This window comes from Trichoplusia ni, chromosome 11 (genome assembly GCF_003590095.1).
Source record: "Trichoplusia ni isolate ovarian cell line Hi5 chromosome 11, tn1, whole genome shotgun sequence".
Lineage (NCBI taxonomy): Eukaryota > Metazoa > Arthropoda > Insecta > Lepidoptera > Noctuidae > Trichoplusia > Trichoplusia ni.
In genome coordinates this window covers 5,733,605-5,756,660 of record NC_039488.1, presented here as the reverse complement: position 1 = coordinate 5,756,660, position 23,056 = coordinate 5,733,605, and the positions used below count along the sequence as shown (strand labels likewise).

Genomic DNA, 23,056 nt, shown 5'->3' with positions numbered 1-23,056 from the left:
ATATGAACAAAAAAAATCTAATTATATACCCACTTACGTAAACTACAAAATAATTAATTAAAAGTTAATTCGCATGACATTAAAATCAGTTAAAACTAACTCGAACAGGCTGTTAATTTTAACCAAACATGTGTGTATAGGATGAATAATCTTTATTTTCGGAAGATCCGGGTTCGATTCTTGTTTAAACCTTGACATATTAAGGCTATTGTCGCTAACGTATGATATTAACAATAAATTATATTCTTGTTAAACGTTACTCATCATTGTATCTTATTTAATTGATTGCTGTTTGGGTGTATCCCTACTTATATTATAAATGCGAAAGTAACTCTGTCTGTCTGTCTGTTACGCTTTCACGTTTAAACTACTGAATTGATTTTAATGAAATTTGGTACAGAGATAGAGTTGACTTTGAGAAAGAACATAGGATAGTTTTATCCCGGACTTTTGAATAGTTATCTTGGAAACGCGATATAACCGACCTCAACGCGGGCGAAGCCGCGGGCGAAAAGCTAGTTACGTGTAAAGCAGAGACAAAGCAATTGTAAAATGTGCATAAAGTTGTTAAGATTATTAACTAGCTGTGTATCGCGGTTTCTCCCGTGTGAACACGTCGGTCCCGTTCCCGGTGCCTTTATATTATTGGGGGCGGAGATGGATCCAACAAATCACTATCGTAACAAAAGTCAGGAAAACTTAATATGGTGGTTAAGTATTCTTAAATTTTCTAATTTTCCGCGGATGTTTGACAAATACAACAAAACAGACTTATCGATATCGGTCCGTGTGATGCCGTGAACAAGGGGAATAGGGATTAATTTTCATATATGTATATGATAAAACTGTTTTTATAGCTTTAAATTGCATTATCATCGGGTTTGAAGCTACCTTGAATATTTCAGCCTGCTAGCTTATCGGGAATTTCCTCAAAATTGAGTTGTAAAAATCTAACCGGAACGACAAACAAACAAACATGAAAGATTAGTGTATAAAAACGTGTTAAAATTAAAAATATTACCCCTTCTTATTGATAGTTGAGCAAAGCGTAAAATGATTACAAGGTATTGACAAAAACAAATTGTTATTACATAATGAATATTAAGTTACAATATTAAATACTTAAACAAAATGGCTGCCTTGACATTGTTTCTTACATTCAAATACTAGTTGTTGCCCGCGGACCCGCACGGTACAAATCGACGATGATCAGACGGAAATATAAAAATGGGGATAAAATATAAATATGTGCTAATCCTGGCTCATGACAGAGACAAGTGGAAGAAAAGTGGGGAGGCCTTTGCCCAGCAGTGGGACATTCCAGACTAGTAAAAAAAAAAAAAGTGCTTATCCTGGTTATAGTTCAGTGGTTTTTAATGTCATTCACACATATCTAAAGTATCCTATTTGTAATTCGATGTAACATTGTTTAATTAAAAATTTTACTAAACAATAATTAGTTTTGGGTCAAACTAATACAAAGTTTGAATCAAATCTCACTATCCTACTTCCCACTAATATTATAAAGACGAAAGTTTGTGAGTGTGTATGTTTGTTACTTCTTCACGTCAAAACGGCTGAACCGATTTCAATGAAATTTGGTTCGGAGTTAGCTGACAGCCTTAATTAACACATAGGCTACGATTTATTAGGAGAAAATATTTAATTTCCTAACCACGCGGACGAAGTCGCGGGTAACAGCTAGTATTTAAATAAACAGGGCTTTTCATAATATCGGATAGCAAAATACAAGTCTTTAGCAAATAGCTAAATGTTATTCATAATTATTCTATTGTTATTAAATAAATACAAGTTGCATTTAACAATACATAACTAACAAGAAGCAGTAAGTCCACTCCGTTTAAAGAATTTGACGGGCCTATTGGTCTAGTGGTTAGTGACCCTGACTGCTATACCGGAGGTCGTGGGTTCGATTCCCGCCCAGGACAAGTGTTTGTACGATGACCACGATCATTTGTTTCTTGTTGTACACAGAAATATATAAGTATGTTTATCAGTTGTCTAGTACTCATAATACAAGCTTTGCTTAGTTTGAGACTAGATGGCGTTGTGTGAATGTTGTGGAATATATTAATGAGAATTTATCAACAAAACGAGCAAAGGACTCATTTAAAAAAGAACAGCATTTAGTATTGATTGAACTGACAGTAATCCCACTGCTGGGCAAAGATCTCTTTCCATGTCGAGGTTTGAGGTCACCCAAACTAGCTCAAAATAACGTTTTCCTAAAAAACTCAACAGTAATATCCCTTTTTCAAACTCCTGTAATCTTCTAGCATTAACAAGAAGGATTAAAACAAATGTGTGTCACAAAATAGGGTCAGCAGAAAAAGCGAAGCTAAACAGCTTAGACTGTTGTGTAACCAAAAAGAAACACACAAATGGCCGCAGTTTAAACGACATGTAGGGTTTGCAAAACCATTTCTAAATTATATATTTTCTTAAGGCTTTAAACACAAAATCCTGATAAGTATATTTCAGCCAAAACGATATGTAAGATCAGAAAACATATTAAAAAAAATTACATATTTTTTGTGTTAAAAAAATAGTCTACCATCACGTCTCAAAATAATATTATAGCAGGTGCAAAAGAAATGCCGCTCTATGCTTTAAATAGAACTGTCACGCTCACACAAACATATTTATATAATTTTGTATAGTCTTAAGTTACTTACGGCTGTTATTCCTACATCTTTGACAGTCGTTACAGGTAGTCAGAAGCTTGAAAGTCTGACAACCAGTCTTACTAAGGGGTATCGTGTTGCCCAGGTAACTGGGTTGAGGAGGTCAGATAGGCAGTCGCTTCTTGTAAAACACTGGTACTTAGCTGAATCCGGTTAAACTGGAAGCCGACCTCAACATAGTTGGGAAAAGGCTAGGATGATGAGAGTCTTAGGTTATTTGTCGAGAAGGAATTATGGAAATTCCATTTGAAGATTTCCTATTCATTTTCCCTTCTATTGCTTTATAACATTGTCTAACTAATAATGTTTATTTTGCTGACGCTCCTAACATCTCGATGTCCTTTGAGTCGTGTTATTGCATCAGTCGGCACTAAACCCGCTGACCTGACGGTAGCTTCATCATATACTATACTATAGTAGACATCCTACTATCCACTTTGTTTAATTTTATCCGACTCGCAACAAGTTAGGGTTGTGTTTATCTGTCAATTTGTAGTCTGGTTTAGGACTTAAACTGCTGAACAGATTTGGGTGAAATTTAACATATGAATAGCTGAGAAACTGAACCAAAAACTTGCTCAAATAATCATTTAGTTTGTGTAGTATAGTCGTAAATATTTTTAGTCAATACAAATTAAACCGTGTGATAAAATATTTATTCTAAAATAATGATTATCTTGGATATATAATACCAGTCTATATACATCCCACTGCTGGGCACAGGCCTCTTTTCATATAGAGAAGGTTTGAGCATTGATCACCACGCTAGCTCACTGCGGGCGAATTCAGATTCCTATATTTGTAATCCAGGTTTCCTCACGATGTTTTCCTTCACCGTTTATCAGTGGTATCTTAGAATAATCAAAAAAAGTATATTTAAAAAAAGTTTATTATTTTGAAAAAATTGTATTATCGAACCTACACTTTATCTATACAAATCCATACACAGAATCACAAGATAGCAACGATATTTTATATAATGAACATGACATGTTTTTCAATAACTTTTTTTATCAACACTATATTTATATACACCGCTTCGATTGAAAAAAGAAATGTCTATTTCTATTTAAAATTTGAATGTATTATTTCATACATTCTCATACAACAAAAACAATAAACAACCACGCCTAATACAATATAATTTTATCCAAACATCGTACAAGCGAATGCTTGGGGGCTTATAAATCATGTTTACATTACATCTGTTTCATACATACATACATACATACAAACTTACATACATAAATAATGTATGAGATTTGAGTAACTTAAGTACACTCGTTAACATAAGTCATTTAAATAATTTTGTTTTCAATATTGTTATTTATTAAATGTTACTCATAGCTTAGTGGTTAAATAGCTGGCTCGGGTTCGTATCTTGGCTGAAGTCCAATGGTTGTTTTGGTGGGTGGGTAAAAATGGAACACTGACCAGTGTCCGATGTCTGTCCGTCTGTCTCCAGACAGTATCTCGCCAAGCGTGTTAATTTAACAGTGGAAATTTGATGTATTTCAAAAAATTATTAATTGATTGAAAAATCTAAAAGTTTTTAAATGTCCATTCAAATTTTATCATAACCGGTCCAACCGTTTTAATTGTTGTAAATTGCATTGTCATTCTTTTTGAAACTATCCTGAAAATTTTAGCCTGCTAGCTTATCGGGAAGTGCCTCAAAATCGAGTTACAAAAATCCAACCTTAACGACAAACAAACAAACAAGAAAGTGTGTGTATAAAAACTCGATTATAAAACTTCAAATATATATGAATGACATTCCTCTTCGACAAGTGACGTGACTTTGACTTGTCAGTTCAATACATTTGAGGGATCCGTCAGCGTTAGCGAGGAGAAAAATCTTATAGGCCAAGATGTGTTTTTGTCCAAGCCAGTATGGCAGGCTTGGTGCTGTGGTACCAGCCTAAAATATTACGAAATTCATATAAAAGGAACATCTTATGCAAGACGACAAGTTGGTTGACCGGTCAACTGAGTTGTTTGAAGATTTTTCGCACCTACCGGTGTAATTTCTCCTCATGAACTTTATAACTGATACATACTTTATAATGGGTATTTTTTAGGTGATATAAGCGAATATTTTTAGGGAAATTGCTGGACTGTTGTCTCATAGGTTGTAGGTTTAAAATAGGACTTTACGAGGCTTTTAAAATACGACTTCCTCAAAAAGGATATTAATCCTTATATCGCGGGGATTTCACAAACATTCAAGTCACATGCACATGACACCCAGACTCAGGACAAGCATTCGTGAATAACACAAATTCTTGTCCTACGCGGGGATTGAACTCGCGGCACAGCACCTTACCCATTCGGCTATAAATTTTACACTTTCTAAACGCGAAGGAAAACATTAAGAGAAAATTAGCACACGTATAGTTATTGCGCGACTTCGTCCCCGTGGGTAGAAGATATAAGTTATGATTTATACCTGCCCTGTTTTTTTCACATTTTCTATTGTATCTTAGCTCCTATTAGTCGCAGCGTGATGGTTTATAGCCTAAAGCCTTCCTTGATGAATGGTCTATTCAACACAAAAAGGTTTTTTCGATTCGAACCAGTAGTTTCTGAGATAAGGGCCTTCAAACAAACAAACAAACTCTTCAGCTTTATATATTAGTATAGATTTCAACTTGCTTTCTTATATCAAATGTTACTAAATCACTTATACTTAAGACTAGAAGACATACAAACATACAAACATGTCTATTTTGACCTTTTTAAAGTATGTCTAGTATTTTGTAAGCGATTGTACGTCGTGTAAGGCTGTGTGGACATGACAGACCACGACTTTATGATAAATGGTTCTGTATACAGCTTTATAAATATGCTGTTGTTTTTAGAAAGTATTTGTGTATTATCATTCATGGGTTTTTTAAAGTGAAAATGGAACCCTATTACATTGTCTGTCCGTCTGTGACCATACTGTATCTCATAAACTTTGACAGCTAGCTTAGTTGTAATTTTCAGAGATGATGTATAATGTATTTGTTTTGCCTCTATAACTATGTAAATATATAAAATAGTTAACATTGTGGTTAAGCAAAATTTGCTGCGGTCTTTAATTTGATTGGTGAACAATTTTGATGCTTATTTGTTTTGCAAATTTATAACATATGACACTCGTAAAAATTACTTTCTATTGGTACAGGATCCACCAAAATCGGCTTAGTAGTTTCTGAGATTACCCCCCACAACGTGACAAACTGACAAACTTTACCTCTTTATAACATTAGTAAAGATTTAAGCGTTTGTTACTAGCGATTTCATTATTTAATATTACAAAACCAATATATTCATACGCCTTAGTATATAATAAATCATTTTGTATGTCTGTGTATAAACATTAATCATTCTACCAGTAGTTTGTTATAACTATTTAAATTTATGCATGTATACAATGGTGCAGTGGTTAAGTTAACGGTTTTGAATGGAAAGATGGCGGTTCGATATCTAGTTTACTTTGTTTTAAGAAATGGGTGTTCATTTTATTTTTAACTGTTTTACAAAATAAGTTTTTTTTTATTTGACTGTATTTCTTTTTGTTTTTAGTTTGTGCTTGCTATGTCCGGTTTCGTAAAAGTTAAAAACGGAAACTCATAGCTGAAATTCCGATGACTGTCTGTCCGTCTGTCAACAGGCTGTATCTAATGAACAGTGAATAGCTGAATAGTTGAAACATTCACAGCTGATGTATCTCTCTTGATGTTATAACAAAACAAAATTGAGGTTAAGCACCGTTTTGCAGGGTATACATTTGATCGGTGTACTTTAATGAGAATGACAAGTCAAACGTCACTTGACGAAAATATCATTCACATACATTGAAGTTTTCAATTCTAATCTATATTTATACTCTATACTAATATATAAAGCTGAAGAGTTTGTTTGTTTGAACGCGTTAATCTCAGGAACTACTGGTTTTAATTGAAAAAATATTTTTGCGTTCAATAGACCATTCATCGACGAAGGTTTTAGACTATATACCATCACGCTGCGACTAATATGAGCGAAGATACAATGGAAAATCTGGCAAAAACGGGGAAAAATAATCATCTTCGAGGGCTTCCGTTCAAAAATTCCTAACTTATATCTTCTAACCACGTGGACGAAGTCGCCGGCAACAGTTAGTTCGATATAAAATTATCTATATCTATATATCTAAAGGGATCTAGTAAATAAATCGCTCACTGACAATACTCTATAGGGCAAGGGTTAACCGACTACGAAAGGCTAAAGTTGCGTTATGTGTTGACCGCTCGTGACTCCGAGATTGGTACATGATCTTATCTAAGATAACTTTTAACTGAAGCTGACAGATACGTCATTAATATTGAGTTAAACTTAAACTTTGATGTCTAGTTAACATTTAAACTGGTTTTAACCGTGACCTTCGTATGTTTGTAATTATAGGGTTTTTGACTATAAAAATAGAATTGATGAGTCAAAAAGAATTATAAAAAATATTGGGTACGTATTTTGGGGGGGAGGGCGTTTAATAACGTCACTTGTCGGTAAATAGTCTACTGATAAGTGACGTCACATGAGATTTTCACTTCCTATATCAACTTCATTTTTCAAAAGAAAAAGTACTATACTAACGCATACTTTGATGTTATAGCGGTAACATAAATACATCTCTAGTGACAGTTTCAATTCTCTAGTCATCACAGTTCATTAGATACAGCCTCGTGACAGACGGATGGAGAGTCTAACATACGGTGGGCATTTAGCAATAGATTTCCGTTTTTACTTTTTGGTATTGAAAACAATAATATTTCGAGAATACAGTCGAATAGATAACCTTCTCTTTTGCTGAATTGGTTAAAGCGATTTCGTTAAGAACCAAAACACTAAAAAAGTCTATTATTATCAAATAGTGGAGACGCATGGAATATTTCTAATCATGCAGCAATATTAATTAATATTTCACAAAACAAATCAAAACTAATTGGATGATGACACCTCGTAAATGACTAAGCAAATAGCAATGAAATTGGTCCGTGAGATAGATTGCAAAACAGACCATCGTTTAGTAAATATTCAAATTTGTTTACTCATAATTTTACCTAAATATTTGACTATAATTAAGAATCCTGTCAAGATTTTGCAAGTATTTTTATTTGAAAATGCTTTTATTGATTGCGTAAAAGGATAGAGATATTAAGAGTTCATTGCTAAAAAATCATCTATCTGACCTCCTCAACCCAGTTACCAGTGCAACACGATACCCCTTAGTCAGACTGGTTGTCTGACTTTCAAGCTTCTGACTACCAGTAACGACTGTATGAATAACAGTCGGGACACACAATTTAACGATTAGATGGTTAATCCTATTATCCTACTAATATTATAAACGAGAAAGTTCGTATGCATGGATGTTTGTTCCTCTTTCACGCAAAAACCACTGAACGGATTTAAACGAAACTTGGTACACAGATAGTTTATAACCAGGACTAACACATAGGATAACTTTTTTACCCTGATTTTATGTTCCCGTGGTATCATTTTCGATTTTTGCCGGACAACAGCTAGTAATTAATATATTCCACAAATTTCACACAGCGCCATCTAGTGTCGAACTGACCAAAGCTTGTACAATGAGTACGGTAAAACGGGGTGAATAGAGTTTCAAGGGGTGAATAGAGAATAGTGTTTTTTTAGGGGGTTACATGAATATTTTCTTACATTTAAATGCTTAGACACACTTACTTTATGAAATACTTGTGAGTTTGCGTATAATCTTTATGTTTTGTCTAGTTAAACGTCCAAATTTTAATAAAAACTCTGTTTCTATCCACCCCAAAAAACCCTCTATTCACCCCGTTTTACGGTATTAGACAACTGATAAACATACTTCTTTGTAATTTTTAATCGATATTTTCCGGATCTACCGTCCATTTTGTTTTCTGTAACAACAATTAATGTCCGGATGTTTTTTTCATGACGCAAATATAAGTGTTCGAGGAAATATTAACTGGTTTTAATTAGTTTTTTCTCTGCGTGTGAACCATTGTCCATTGTCTAGTTTTTCTTGTTTTCTTGTAATTATCGTCAATAATGGGCTTTAGTTACATATCACATGTTTGGTAGATAATTAGTCTGTTATAGAGAGATAGGTTTTCTGAAGAAACCACGACTGCACGGATAGCCGAGTGGTTGAGGTCATCACGTGAAAATCAATATGCGCGTCGTGTCGCAGGTTCGATCCACGCGTAGGACAATCGTTTGTGTGATCCACGAATGCTTGTCCTGAGACTGGGTATCTTGTGCATGTGACAAGTATGTTTGTAAAACCCCCCGCGATGCAATGATTAAATTCCTCGTTGCGGGAGACGTTAAGATTTTTAAGCAATTCTCAAGTGCTTCAATTTCCTCACGACGATATCTTTCCTCGTTTTAACAACTAGTAATTGCTTTGAAAAACGTACTTGTCATCAAGGGATTTGAACCTACAACCATTGAATTTACAGTCCAACTGTCATACCACTAGGCTGTCACTGCTCTTGTAACAAATTTCATTCCTCTATAGGTAGATGATGGTATTAAGAAATTTTATCCTTGTGTCGAGAGGTTTCACAAACATACAAGTCACATGCACAAAGACACTCAGACTCAGGACAAGCATTCGTGGATCACACAAATGCTTGTGACGCGAAACGTCGCGCACAGTGGGTTTGGCGTGGTGACCCACTCCACTCGACTACCCGTGCATCTAAACTAACAACTTAATACTATGTAATATTAAATAAACACCTATCAATCATCTTAACTGACAAATTACACGTTTAAATACATTATTAATAATTTTAACGTAAAATATAATTACTACGCGAAGTTAACCATAACTGGTATGAGTAATATATTAGTTTAATAGCATAACTTAATCAAACGGTGGTTTATTATTAAACCTTACCACTGGTAATTGTAAACTGCATGTATAGCCGAGTGGTATAGGACACACTGTCAAGCTACCGCGAGGTGTTGGTTCGATTCCCGCGTAGACATAAGAAATAGAGTATTTGACTAAATCTAATAATATAAATCTGTTTAGTCCGTCACACAGATTTACAAAAAAATATTGAATACTTAAATTTCATTTTGTCATCTTTAAAAAGAAAAAAAGATTTGAAGCACATAAGATTATGATATGTGACATTACTTGCTGGTAAAAAGCGTACTGGTAAGTGACGTCACACGATATTCAAAATAACTGTATCCCCTTAATTTTTTTACGAGTTTTAGTAAAAAATACGTAGGTATCTAAATTATTTTGGAAACCTATCTTCAGGACAGACTGAATAGTTTTTTTTTTGTCAAATACCTTATTGTATGATCCGCTGTTTTGAGTCTGAGTATATATTTATTCTTCGCCCTTGATAGCTATTTAAAAGTCTTATAATCTATTGTCAAACAAACAATAAAAAAAATATTGCAAATCGTCATCGTTTCAACGATACCTATTTTGAAACTTAACGATTTTATTGACAGTTGTGACATTTGACAGCGCACTGACAGCTGTCATCTTTAACTATTAAAATGGTGCTTTCTTTACGCGTAGGCGTTTACAAAGGTCATTGTTAATGATATTGACATTTGAATTTTGATTAATGTTTTGCTAATTAACTAGAAAAAGATTATCATATTGTTTAGTCAGGCCTATTGTAGCCCGCGGTCGGTGTATGAAGGATTGCAACGCATTGCCATACACCGACACAAAGACCCGGATGACGTAGCACGGCGGTTCAGGTTTAGTCAGTAAGAGTCTGACACTACCATTTCCTCCCCCGAAGGAGTGGGCGTCCATGAGGATTACCCCGCCTTACCAAAAAAAAAAGGCCTACTATTATAATTCTCAAAGAAATCTTATTGAAGTTGTGTGAGAGAGAGAAAAGTATCTCTCTTTCACAATTTATTGTTGTTCAATGTGTGACCTATTTTCTTTTTATCGTATGGTTGATGTACAACCTGGTGTCAGAGTTTAAACCGCCCGTAGGCCTCTAAAAAATCTCATATGTTTTGGATACCTCACGAAGTTTTCTTTTATTAAGTCATAATTACTTTATGATACAAACACGAAAACAAAAAGATATTGTTGTGTCGAACTCCTAGACTATGACTATATCTGTAATTGATTTATTTTCAATAAACTTTGTCAATCGTAAACTACGGTGATAAATTAAACTTCAATTCACAGTTAACTTTAACGGAATGTTAGAATTACTTACTATGTATTTAACTGCCAGTTAATTTATTAACCACTGATAAAGGAGTTAAAATGTAATTGTTTATTGTTCTCGGTCTTTGGCCATTCTTTTGTTTAATATCATTTGAGTCTTTTGCGTCATGTTGTTTTAATTAATCAGAGAAAACATTTTATAAGAGTCTAGCTTATTGCCAGCTGGCGATCCCTCTACAAATCGAACGGGAAGATTAAATCGTGATATAATCCTATGTGTTAATCCAGGTTGTAAACTATCTGTGTACCAAGTTTCGTCTAAATCCGTTCAGTGGTTTTTGCGTGAAAGAGGAACAAACATCCATACATACAAACTTTCCTTAAATATTTTGATAGTAGACTAGCTGTTGCCCGCGACTCCGTCTGTGTGGACTTCAGTGTACAGAGTTCGGTGGTCTCCGTTTCCATGGGAATACATTCCCTTAGTGAGCTTTTGCACACCTTTCCTATTTTCCCTCGGGAACTATTTCGAAAATTTGGTGAAAAGGCAGCCTATGTTCTTTTCCATCTTCATCATCCTCTCAGCCTATAGCAGTCCACAACTGAACATAGGCCCCTCCATAAGTTCTCCAGCGCGACCGGTTCCTTGCCACCTGCATCCAACGGGACCCAGCCATCTTGTCCATGCCAATGCTTATATGCATGCCAAATTTCATCCAAATCAGTTCAGCCGTTTTTGCGTGATTGAGTAACAAACATCCAAACATCTACACTTTCACATTTATAATATTGTATAGTAAGGATAAGTATCGTTTAACATACAGCCAAAAATTATTTCCTTACATTATAAACGCACAAACAGATACTACCATGTATTTTCGTTGATTCAAAATGGTTGCCGAAATATTTTTAATTGACACCACAGAAATAGAATACGATTCTTACACACGCGCAAGTGACATTGCAAAATTCAATGAATAAAATTTTACGTAATGTTGAAAATGTTTCTGATGGTACGCTGGTGATATTGAAATATTATGTTTCAAAGGTCAATGTTGGGTATTGATTTCGTATGATTCGTTATTGATGAATTTATGTGTGAGATAGCCGAGAGGCAGGCTCAAGGGTATATGTACGTTTCTATGCGGTTACTAGCTGATTCAGCGAACTTTGTACTTTCATACCTAGGTGCCATCTAATGACATGAAAAAGCAATCAGTTACAATAGAGTTTGTGACATCCTGTCGTTGTAGTATCAGGATTTACTGAACCGATTTTGAAAATTCTTTTACCAATTGAAAACTATGTTATGTGTCCGTAGTACAGGATATTTATTAACCCCAAAGTGGAGAGGGGTCACTAAGTGTATTTTTTGTTTATGTCTCCATTGCTTAGATTTAAATTAGGACTTTTGTTGGTTATGGAAAACGGATAACCAACAATATTCCATAACGCGGCATCTCTCTTTTACAGAAGTTGCATCGCTGGTTCTAAAGCATACCGTTCCATCATTCTTGTTACCACACCCCAAAATTAACCATAAAATATTTTCTCGTTGTTACAGAAACAGTACTGCAACACTAGAACCGAAATCTGCTGCAGGATCGAGACCGCCTCCCTCGCGGGCGCCGGCAACCTACAAGGTTCTCTCGGAGTAGGATCAGCCACATACTCCGGCAACCAAGGACTCTTTGGCCAGTCAGCATCAGCCTCCAACCAAAACAGCTTCGGAGCGACAGGATTTGGCTCAAACCAGGCTTCAAACTCCGCCTTCGGATCAAACCAGGCCTCAAACACAGCCTTCGGCTCCGCCAACCGTGGTTCCTCTGCGTTCGGTAGCAACCAATTCGGAGCGTCAGGATCTTTTGGCACCAACAAGTTCGCGTCAACCACCGGCACGGGTTTCGGGTCAACCATTGCCCCCAACCGCAATGTCAACAACGAAGTCTTCAAATCGACCAGTCAAACGAACTTCGTCGAAACCGATTCCTTCTCATCCGGAAGCGACAACTCCGGTATCTACCGCCCTGGTGCCATCGGAACTGTTCTCAAGCCGGGCATCCCCTACCTGCCTCCCGTAGACACTTCCAGCAGTGGATCTAACGTTGTTTCGACGGCATACACTCCCGCTTTCGTCACTACCCCACGTCCGTTTACTACCCCTCGTCCCATAACGACCCAGAGGGTTTACTCTACTCCCAAGCCTACTTACTTGCCCCCCATTTCGACCAAGGCGCCTGAATACCTACCTCCTGTTGATGGGTACACAGCTTCAGACAGTTTCCCTCATCCTTCCTACATTGATGGACAGCTGATCCTGGATGAGAACCTCCCAGGAACCGTCAGACCGCCTCCTCCAGCCGTATTCAGTAAGTATTGCTTTTGTCTTTCCTTATGTCTATCCGTCTCTGTTTGTTTGTTTACAAGAAAGGCTCACTGCATCGCCACTAACTGACAAAGAGTGAGAGACAGACTGACATTGAGAAACAACACTTATCTAAGTATCGTACTTCAATTCGATCTTGGAAAGTTCTTTTTTGTCGTATTAAATCGCGTGTCCTCAAAATTAAAGTATATTTGGTATTTGGAAGTTCAGAATATGAATGAAGGAAATATGAATAGTTTAGAATTAAAAAATAATCTTCTTTAAGCTACCGCGTAATCAGTCTAAAAACAAAAGAAAAAGTCTTTGTATTTAGCTATATTAGTCTACTCCATCTTTCCGAAAGATCACTTACTAAGTCACCTAAAAAGACGTTTACAAATTCTTCACTTTCTTCTTTAAGCTTCTCTTTATTCATGATATCTTTTTCCATCAGATGACGTGCCATCCGGCTGTGCTGCTGCTCTGAAGTGCACACCCATCGAGTTCTGTACCGCGGACGGAGTCGTTTCCAACACCACTGTCATCCTGAGCAGAGATCAAGAGGCTTACAGAGTACCACTTACTGTAAGTACCTATAGGTGGTACTTAAATGGTACTGAGAATTATTAATAACGCGTATTTATTGGGATCGTGGGAGCAGTTTCGAAAGCAATATATTGCACGGATAGCAGAGTGGTATCGGTATCCAGGCTAAACCCACTGTGTTGACGTGTCGCGGGTCCGATCCCCGTGTAGGACAAGCATTTGTGTGATCCACGAATGCTTGTTCCGAGACTAAATATTCCTTCTTAAGTGTGTTTAAATGTTTTTGAAACTAGAAATGATCGAATCCTTTAGTGCGGGTGTCGTTTTTATAAGGAAAAGACAACGTAATTTTTAGAGCTATTTAAAGATTCACTCCAGATCTATTTCACTTTCTTACCTCTTGTAACAACTCTAACACAACCGGAGGATGTGGGTTCGATCCCCACCCAAAGCCAACATTTATCATAATAACAATACCCTTTTTTGTTGAACTTCATGATAAATCTTCTCCAAAACAGGATTGCAAAGACTTGGAATCAGGTCGCATCGGTAAATGCTGCCGTGATCCCTACTACACCGACCCGTGGCCGGTCAACCAGCTCGGCAAATGGGTGCCCGGGGTATTCGGAGGCAACGACGGTACTTACACCCCGGACAACCGTGGCAGCCCCAACAACCCTCCGAGGGTTACAGTCAGACCCCCAACTACAGGCACCATCATTAAGGACTTTTTGTAAGTTGCTTTTGACTCAACTTTAACTATTTTGTGTGTAAGAAGTGTAGGTTCGATCCCAGTGCAAGCAAAAACCCAATGTCACTTCAAAAGTTATAAGTACTTTTCTTAATTATTTTAAGACGAAGATGATCAGTGCTCAAATCATCCTCCATTAGCCCAGCTGTGGGACATTTATAGACTGATCACTACTCCACCCTTCCCTTCTACCAGGCATCACGGGAATGATGAAACGAACTGCGATTATTAACTTAACTTTCGATTTTTGAAGGAAAAGAAATTAAGGAATCGTTGAGAAAAAAAATACTGTAGTTTATGAAATTTAGCTGAATTTACATCATATTTATAATTAACATCAATAAAAAAATCGCCGATTCAGGATCGTTTCCAAAAAAATTACAAGCCAAATAAGTTGCATATACTTATGTGTACCCTATTATAATTAGATTATTCTTACAGCCCTGAACCGACACCAACGCCCACCTATTACGCCGGCGGACGCAGTACGTATCAAGGGGGTCAAGGCCTCGCTTCCACTGGACAAAACGCTTTCGCCTCTAACATTGGAAAAAAAGCTTTCTCTCAAGGAACTGGCCTAACCAGCTTCTCTAACGGTGCTCAGAATACAAACGCTTTTGCTCAAGGAACCCAAAACGCTTTCTCTCAAACTGGAACCCAGAATGGTTTCGCCCAAAATGCGAATGCTTTCTCTAGAGGCACCCAGAATGGCCTCGGCTTCTCTACAGCTGCTCAAAATACGAACACTCTGTCTCGCGGCACTCAGAACGGTCTCGGTATATCTCAGGGAACCCAGAATACAAATGCTTTCTCTAGAGGCACCCAGAATAGTCTAAATGGTTTCTCTCAAGGTGGTCTTAATACGAATACTTTGTCACGAGGGAGCCAAACTGGTGTAACTAGTTTCAACCAGGGTCAAAATACGAATAGTTTATCACGAGGCGTTCAAAATAGTTTGACCGGTACCTCTCTAGGTGCTCAGAATGCGAATGCTTTCTCTAGAGGCGTTCAGAATACGAATACTTTGTCACAAGGCGCTCAAACTGGTGCAACTGGTTTCTCTGCTGGTGCCCAAAATACAAATGCATTTAGAGGTACTCAGAATAGTCAAGCAGGCTTCTCTCAGGGTGCTCAAAACACAAATACTTTCTCCAGAGGTGCTCAGAGTGGTATAGGAATCTCTGGAGGTCAAGCAGGACTAGCTGGATCATCTCTAGGTGTTCAAAATACAAATGCAGTCTCTAGAGGCGCTCAGAATAGTGTGACAGGATTTGCTCAGGGGGCTCAGAATTCAAATGCTTTCTCTAGGGGTGCTCAAAGTGGTGTAGGCCTCTCTGGAGGTGCCCAAACAAATGCTTTCGGTCAAGGCGTTCAGACAGGACTGGCCGGATCATCTCAAGGGGTTCAGAATACAAATGCTTTCTCTAGAGGAGCTCAGAGTGGTTCCGGCTTTTCTGGAGGTGCTCAGAGTGGTTTAGGATTCTCTGGGGGTGCTCAGGGTAATTCAGGCTTCGCCGGGGGAGCACAGGGTGGATCTGGGTTCTCTGGGGGCGCCCAAAGTGGTTCAGGCTTTGGCGGGGGCGCCCAAGGTGGTTCTGGATTCTCTGGGGGCGCTCAGAGTGGTTCAGGCTTTGGTGGGGGTGCCCAAAGTGGTTCTGGATTCTCTGGCGGCGCCCAGAGTGGATCAGGCTTTGGCGGAGGCGCCCAAGGTGGTTCTGGATTCTCTGGGGGCGCTCAGGGTGGATCAGGCTTTGGCGGGGGCGCCCAAGGTGGTTCTGGATTCTCTGGGGGCGCTCAGGGTGGATCAGGCTTTGGCGGGGGCGCCCAGAGTGGTGCAGGCTTTGGAGGGGGAGCTCAGAGTGGTTTAGGATTCTCTGGAGGAGCTCAAAACTCAAATTCCATCTCTAGAGGCGTTCAGAATGGTTTAGCTTTCGGCGCTCAAAATGCTTTCTCTGGAGGTGCTCAGCTTGGTTTCGGTCAAGGTGCCCAGAAGTTAGTTTCTGGAGTACAACAGCAGGAGAGTGCTTCTAAACTGATTAAACAAGGTATGCATGTGGTGACAATATAATATAGTCCAAGAGCCCATGACGGTAAGTTTAATACATGAGAGTTTCTCCGTGCGTGTACCCAAGACAGGCACAAAACTATAGACTTTTGATTGCGGTTATTTGGGCAAGTTAAAGTTTTTAAAGGTGTTAGAATTAGACCTTAAATTCGTTGAATAACAATTAAGCAAACTTAATTCTGCAAAGAAAAACATTCAACGTTTTTCAAATGACAAAAGTCTAGTCAGCATGGGCTCTTGGGCTATAATAATCTAATAACTTTATCTAACTTAAGAAAAAATAAGTTTACGCTGCATGCAACAAGGTTCCTTTTCCTTTGGACAGGTTATCAAAGATTTTGAAGAAACCTGAAGAAACAATAAAGGAAATAGTCTTTCAGGTGGTATTGCGTATAAAATGCTTTCAGTATGTTTGTTTATATATAATACCAAAGTATATATGTATGCTATGTTTAAAAAAATGTATGTATGTATAGTGTTGCATGTGCATGTCTTCAAAGCTAACAATGACCACTAAAACAGGCTTAAAATTGATAATTATGCTTTTTGAAATAGTCGAGTCAAAGTCAAATACTTTATTTCAATTAGACCAGTATATGGCACTTTTGAACGTCAAAACAATTTATATGTGAACAATATTAAAAACTAGTGTCAGTCTCTCGGTCAGTCTCCTATTGAGAATTTCGGTATACAATTTTGCGGCATCTCACTTTTTCAGCTGTTAGTGAAAGAGAGAGCCAAATGATATGCAAAAAGTCACATAAATGATTTTGAGAACAAAACTATTTTTCTGCAAATACCGAAAATAGATTCATAATATTTGTTATCTCCCATTATATTTTACTGATTTATGCGTTTAATGCATGTGTATGCTTGCGCATTTTCTTGTACTGGTCCGATAATAAATATACGTGCTGTTGTTCAAACCGTAGCATGGTCACAAGAGTGCGCAAGCAGACATGTACACCCAGTTTACTAACCTTAGATTCTCTTACCAGAAAAAATTGTCGAAGAAGGAGGATTCGGAGAGAGGAGGACTGGAGGCTTTAAAGTAGAAAAAGGACAACGCGGCGAACTTGAAGAAGGTGGTTTTGGAGTCAAACGCACTGGTGGATTCAATGTGGAAAGGGGACAACGCACTGAAATTGAAGAAGGAGGCTTAGGCGTTAAGAGGACAGGTGGCTTCAAAGTGGAAAAAGGACAACGTGGCGAAATTGAAGAAGGTGCATTCGGAGTTAAACGTACCGGTGGATTCAACGTAGAAAAAGGACAAAGGACAGAAATTGAGGAGGGAGGGTTCGGTATCAAACGCACCGGAGGATTCGGACTCGAGAGAGGAGAACTGACTGAAATCGAACGCAGGAAACTGTTCAAAATCCAACAGGAACAGTCACAGGAGAATGGTCTGTCGTACGGAAACGAGGCTTCGGAATCTATACAGAGAGTCTTCTTGAAACGGTATCAGAGCAACGGCGAGTGCGGTTTACAAAACGTGAGTATAACTTATTTCTCGATAGCCGAGTGGTTGAGGTCACATACTGTGTCCGACGTGTCGCGGGTTCGATCCCCGCGTAGAACAAGCATTTGTGTGATCCACGAATGCTTGTTTTGAGTCTGGATGTCTTTGTGTACGTTAGTTGCATGTTTGTGAAACCACAGCGACACAAGGCTTAATCTTAACTGCGGAAGACGACAAAAAGGAAAAGTAGCAGAGTTGTTTGTTACCAACCCAAACGGACTGGGCGCGATGGTGTCACGGCTTCGATCCTCGCGTAGGACAAATGTTTACTTCAAGTGAACTGTGTTTGTTTCGAAATCAAAATCAAAAAGTTTTTATTTCAAATAGGCCGTTTCTCAGGCACTTTTAAAACGTTACATTACTGACTCTAGTTGCACGGTTCCAAAGTGTAATTCTTATGGAGAAGAACCGGCAAAAAGTTTCGTTTGGAAATACCCTTTTTTCATCTTTTTACAAAATCCAGCATTAGATTTTCCTTAAGCCAAACATTACCGTTTATTTTAAGTGCAATTCTATGATAACATTAAAATTAACTACTGTTTAATAATAACTATAATTCAAACGGTTATTTGATTGGCTAAAACAAAATGGCGGACAATTATGTATTTAAATTACTTTTGCAATTTGACAGATATTTATATTTTCCTATTATTTTAAAGCTTATTAATTAAATATCAGAATACTAGTTTTCACATGCGGTTTTGCCTGCATCAATCTATACTTATATTATTAAGAAAGTAGTAAAGTTTGTGAGTTTGTGAACTTGTAAGTAAGCTCAGAATTTGCTGAACCGATTCTGTAAATTCTTTTACGAAGTATTTGTGGATCACTTAAATCACCTACCCGGGGATCGCACCCACAACACGTCACTTATACTTATTAGCTCGGCGACCTATCTCAGCCATCAATGCAATCGAAGGAAGACCAACAATCTATTTCCAAAAAAAAACATTTGGTACCCCATCCGAATTCTGACCTAGGCAAACGTTGCTTAACCTCCGAAAACCTTACCATTACCCTTATCTACAAAACGATTAAGTTAATTAAAATAGACACCCGGCCTTAACGGAACCTCAAAGGACGTTGCTTAACTATTACCATTAAAATGTGACTAAGTATAAAATTAATTGGTTAATAAGATACCCTTAGTTGAACTTTATTTAACTAATGTTATTTCTTAATCGAATGATTATAAATATATTTTAATGTCATCGAGTCAGTTTCATCATTTAACTATTTAGTTAAGTAACTTTAACCTTGGTAACGCTATGGGTTAAACATAACTTTACGAGTTAAACTTAAGTGTTAATAGTTTATTAAACCATCTTTTGCTCGCGGTCATTTTAGTTAACGACATACAAAATATATGAGTAGGATTCATTTTGTCAGTAATAGATGATTATTTATAAACTTCTGGTACGTTCAATTATAAATATTGATAATACAATGAAAAAACAAATCTCGGACGGGACTCGAACCTGCGACTCTTGGTTCAATGGTTAGTTCATTAAGACGTAACTGACAGACAAACAGATAAAATCACTTAGCTATAATTATTTTGAATGTTAATTACACATATAAAATCTTGCGCGTCTGCATTTCTTAGAATTTTCTTTTTCTTAATTAAAACGTGCTATTATAATCTCCAAAACGACTGAACTGACTTTGATAAAACTTATTATTACTAGCCTGGAATGTCCTACTGCTGGGCAAAGGCCTCCCCACTACTTCCACTTATCTGTCTCATGACCCGCAAATGACCACGTCTCAGTTAATCTCCAAAACCACTGGACCGAATTCGATAAAACACATTTACATTTAAGTTAAAAGAACCTCTTTACAAATCAGCTAATTATTGATTTGTTTATTTATCATTTCAATAATTTATAATAATTTGTATTTGATCGTGAATCGAAGGTTGCAATGGTGTAATTTCAATGGCTTTGAAAATGTATTGATAAGAACTTTAAAGAATTCATTAGCATTGAATAAGTGCCGAAATCTTATTTAATAAAAACTTGTAATAAATTCTATAGCACAGAAAAAAATATTCAATAGATTTTTTTAGATCGTGATAAGTGCAAATGCAATTAAGTTTCATTAAAACTTATATTTTGCGATTTCCGTATGCCATCCTACAAATATTATATGTGTATGTATGGATGTTTGTTCCTCTTTCACGCAAAAACCACTGAACGGATTTAGATGAAATTTGATACGATAGAGATAGCGTATAAAATGGACGGTTCCGTGGAATCATTTCCATTTGGAGCCACAGGCAACAGCTTTAACTTTTAACTTTTTATTGCCATAAATATAAAAATAGAATCCCCCATCCAAAGCTCCGCTGTCTTCCACCAAGAATTATCTCATGAACATCATCTTATTCAAATAGTAAAATATACACAGATTATATTTTAAATTCCCGCTAAACCAACAAGTATTAAAAATCAGTGTCGAGGTTAAGCAACGGCTTTATGTAATCTGTTCTGTATTTATCTGAAAACTATTCTTTCTCTCTCTATCTTTCCAAACCGTCTTTTTAAAGATTTTAACCCCAAATTTTCTCCCACCAGCCTCAGAGACCGTACGGAAACCACAAGGACTTGGAGCTGGACTTCGCCGAGATCCCCTGGCAAGCCATGATTCTCCTGCAGACTAACAAGAGCCTGCTGTGCGGCGGAGTCATCACCAGACCTGATGTCGTCATCACCTCTGCCAGCTGTGTTGAAGGGTGAGGTCTATTCATTTATTTATTGCACATAAATATAATGGCAACTAGCTATTTCTTCTCTCGTCTCCCGCTTGCTATGGAGGGAAGTGGAACATTTTTCTTGCTCCTCCACTTAACTATTTCTGATTAATTTCCTTGCGGGTTCCAAGACAATTGTTTTCCCCTGGGACACACGGAACTTAAGTGTTTCGGTGGTTTTCGTTTGTTTCATTGTAGATCCTGGCCTACAGGAGTTGCAATGACGGGCATGTGTGGCGGGCTAGTCCCAATTTAAAATACACATATCGAGCTTAACCCAAAGTTGGGTTCTTGACGGGCCTGTTGGTCTAGTGGTTAGTAAATCTGACTGTTATACTGGAAGTCGTGGGTTCGATTCCCACCCAGAACAAATGTTTGTGTGATGAGCACGATCATTTGTTCATCACAACCAACACCTTATCAGTCAGTCCGTCCATCAGACCATGATACCTGCAAAGGTGTCGAAACGTCGGGAACTAAAATCTAAAATTGAACCGTGATAAAATCCGTAAAAGTAGTTTCATTTCTATGTCTAACATTCGCGTAAAGCTAAGAAACCACTACATCGCACTAGAAAATCTAACCCCACCGTTCTCCCACAGCCTCGACGCCAGAAACGTGCTGATTAAGGGAGGAGAATGGAAATTGGGGATAGATGATGAACCCCTGCCTTTCCAGATCGTCCAGGTTAAGCACATCCTGCGCCATCCTGGATTCGTCGCTGGGTCCCTGAAGAACGATGCCGCTATCCTGGTTTTGACAGAGAACCTGAGGCTCGCGAAGAACATCTGGCCCATCTGCCTCCCTTCGTCGACAGACGCATTTGACGCTTTTTACAATGGCGCAGGAAAATGCATTGTGACTGGATGGGGAAAATCTGTTTTGCAAGGTAAGTTCTTTTATGTCTAGAGATTTTGACTTGATTTCTTTTGTTTTTCGGCTGTTATCATCACGTTTTCTATATTATATTTGGATATGATAGACATCATGACATTATAGAGTCTTTGAATGCAATGACCAAAAATGTTACAATTGAAGAATAGGCTTGTCTGTTTGGACGCTCCAATATCAGGAACTACTCTCCCGATTTATTGAAGAATGTTATAAGCTATATTTCACGCTATGATTAATAGAAATAAATATTAATGTGTTTTTAAGATTCAACTACTAACTTTGAGTATGACAAAGTTGCCTGTAGTTTTACCACATCCGTTTATTTCCATACTGACACTAGATCGTGAATATCCATAATATTGTTTACCTAATACAACTGACCTCTACAAAAGACCTTAAAAATACAAGAAAAACGATTGAGCAAACAAAATAACATACCACGTAATAGTAATAAAACACCAAAATAAATTGACCCATAGCAAGCTTTAGAGTCGAACAAATTGTTCGCGGAATCAAAAAGTCATAGATCAATTTATATTGGTTATTTAATTTACATACAAAATTTGTTTTGCGGTTTTTTAAGCTTGAATTATTGGAATTTGAAACGTATGCCTTTGATTTAAGGATGCTTTTGTTTGGTTTTGGGAGTAAATTGATTATGTTAGTGACATCGTTTTTTTAATACGCGTATACAATGAAATGTGTGTTGAAATATTGTTTTTGACAGATTTAGATTATTTATTATGCAATTTGAATGACTTCATAGTTTTCTTGCAAAAGTTAATAATAACATGTATATACCTAAAAGCTTAAATTGACTGTTTTTACGTAAACTTCCGTGTAATATATATTTACTTATAAAATAAAAAAAATATCCGACTTAAGAAAGGTCAATTTTCTCAATTCGTCTGTATTTTCGATTCTCGGATTGCATGAACTAATTTTGTTGACTTAAAAAAAGTTGCATTATAATCTAGTCAAAATAGTTTTTATTTTTAATGAATTAATCGTTATGTATTATAGTAATTGTGATAGCTTAGTGGTTAGGCCACGCGACTGCCAAGTCAAATGTCTCGACTTCGATCCCAAGACACGGAAAAGCTATTCAATATTGCATTTCAAAAATAAATATCTCAGCTTCTGTATTTCGGAAGGCAGGTCAAAATGTGTGTCCTGCTGGTAATCTCTCTCCTGTCGTGTCCATCGCGCTATGAGAGTGCGGGAACAGAGAGTGCAGCTGTGTTAGCACACGCGCGTGTACT

The 23,056-nt window shown here is 37.3% G+C and overlaps 1 protein-coding gene across 3 annotated transcripts in view; it reads left to right on the top strand.

Annotated features, from left to right (window-relative positions):
* Positions 1-23,056, top strand: part of LOC113498549 — a 58,806-nt gene that overhangs the window by 22,013 nt on the left and 13,737 nt on the right. Inside the window, exons 3-10 of one of the 3 annotated variants that reach the window (XM_026878588.1) lie at positions 12,467-13,271; positions 13,722-13,852; positions 14,332-14,546; positions 15,006-16,332; positions 16,393-16,609; positions 17,628-18,121; positions 20,725-20,882; positions 21,503-21,789. In XM_026878588.1, coding sequence (XP_026734389.1) covers positions 12,467-13,271; positions 13,722-13,852; positions 14,332-14,546; positions 15,006-16,332; positions 16,393-16,609; positions 17,628-18,121; positions 20,725-20,882; positions 21,503-21,789 — 3,634 coding nt within the window. Of the gene's footprint in view, positions 1-12,466; positions 13,272-13,721; positions 13,853-14,331; positions 14,547-15,005; positions 16,610-17,627; positions 18,122-20,724; positions 20,883-21,502; positions 21,790-23,056 lie in introns of all 3 variants that reach the window. The other 2 variants (XM_026878586.1, XM_026878589.1) reach the window with 2 other exon arrangements.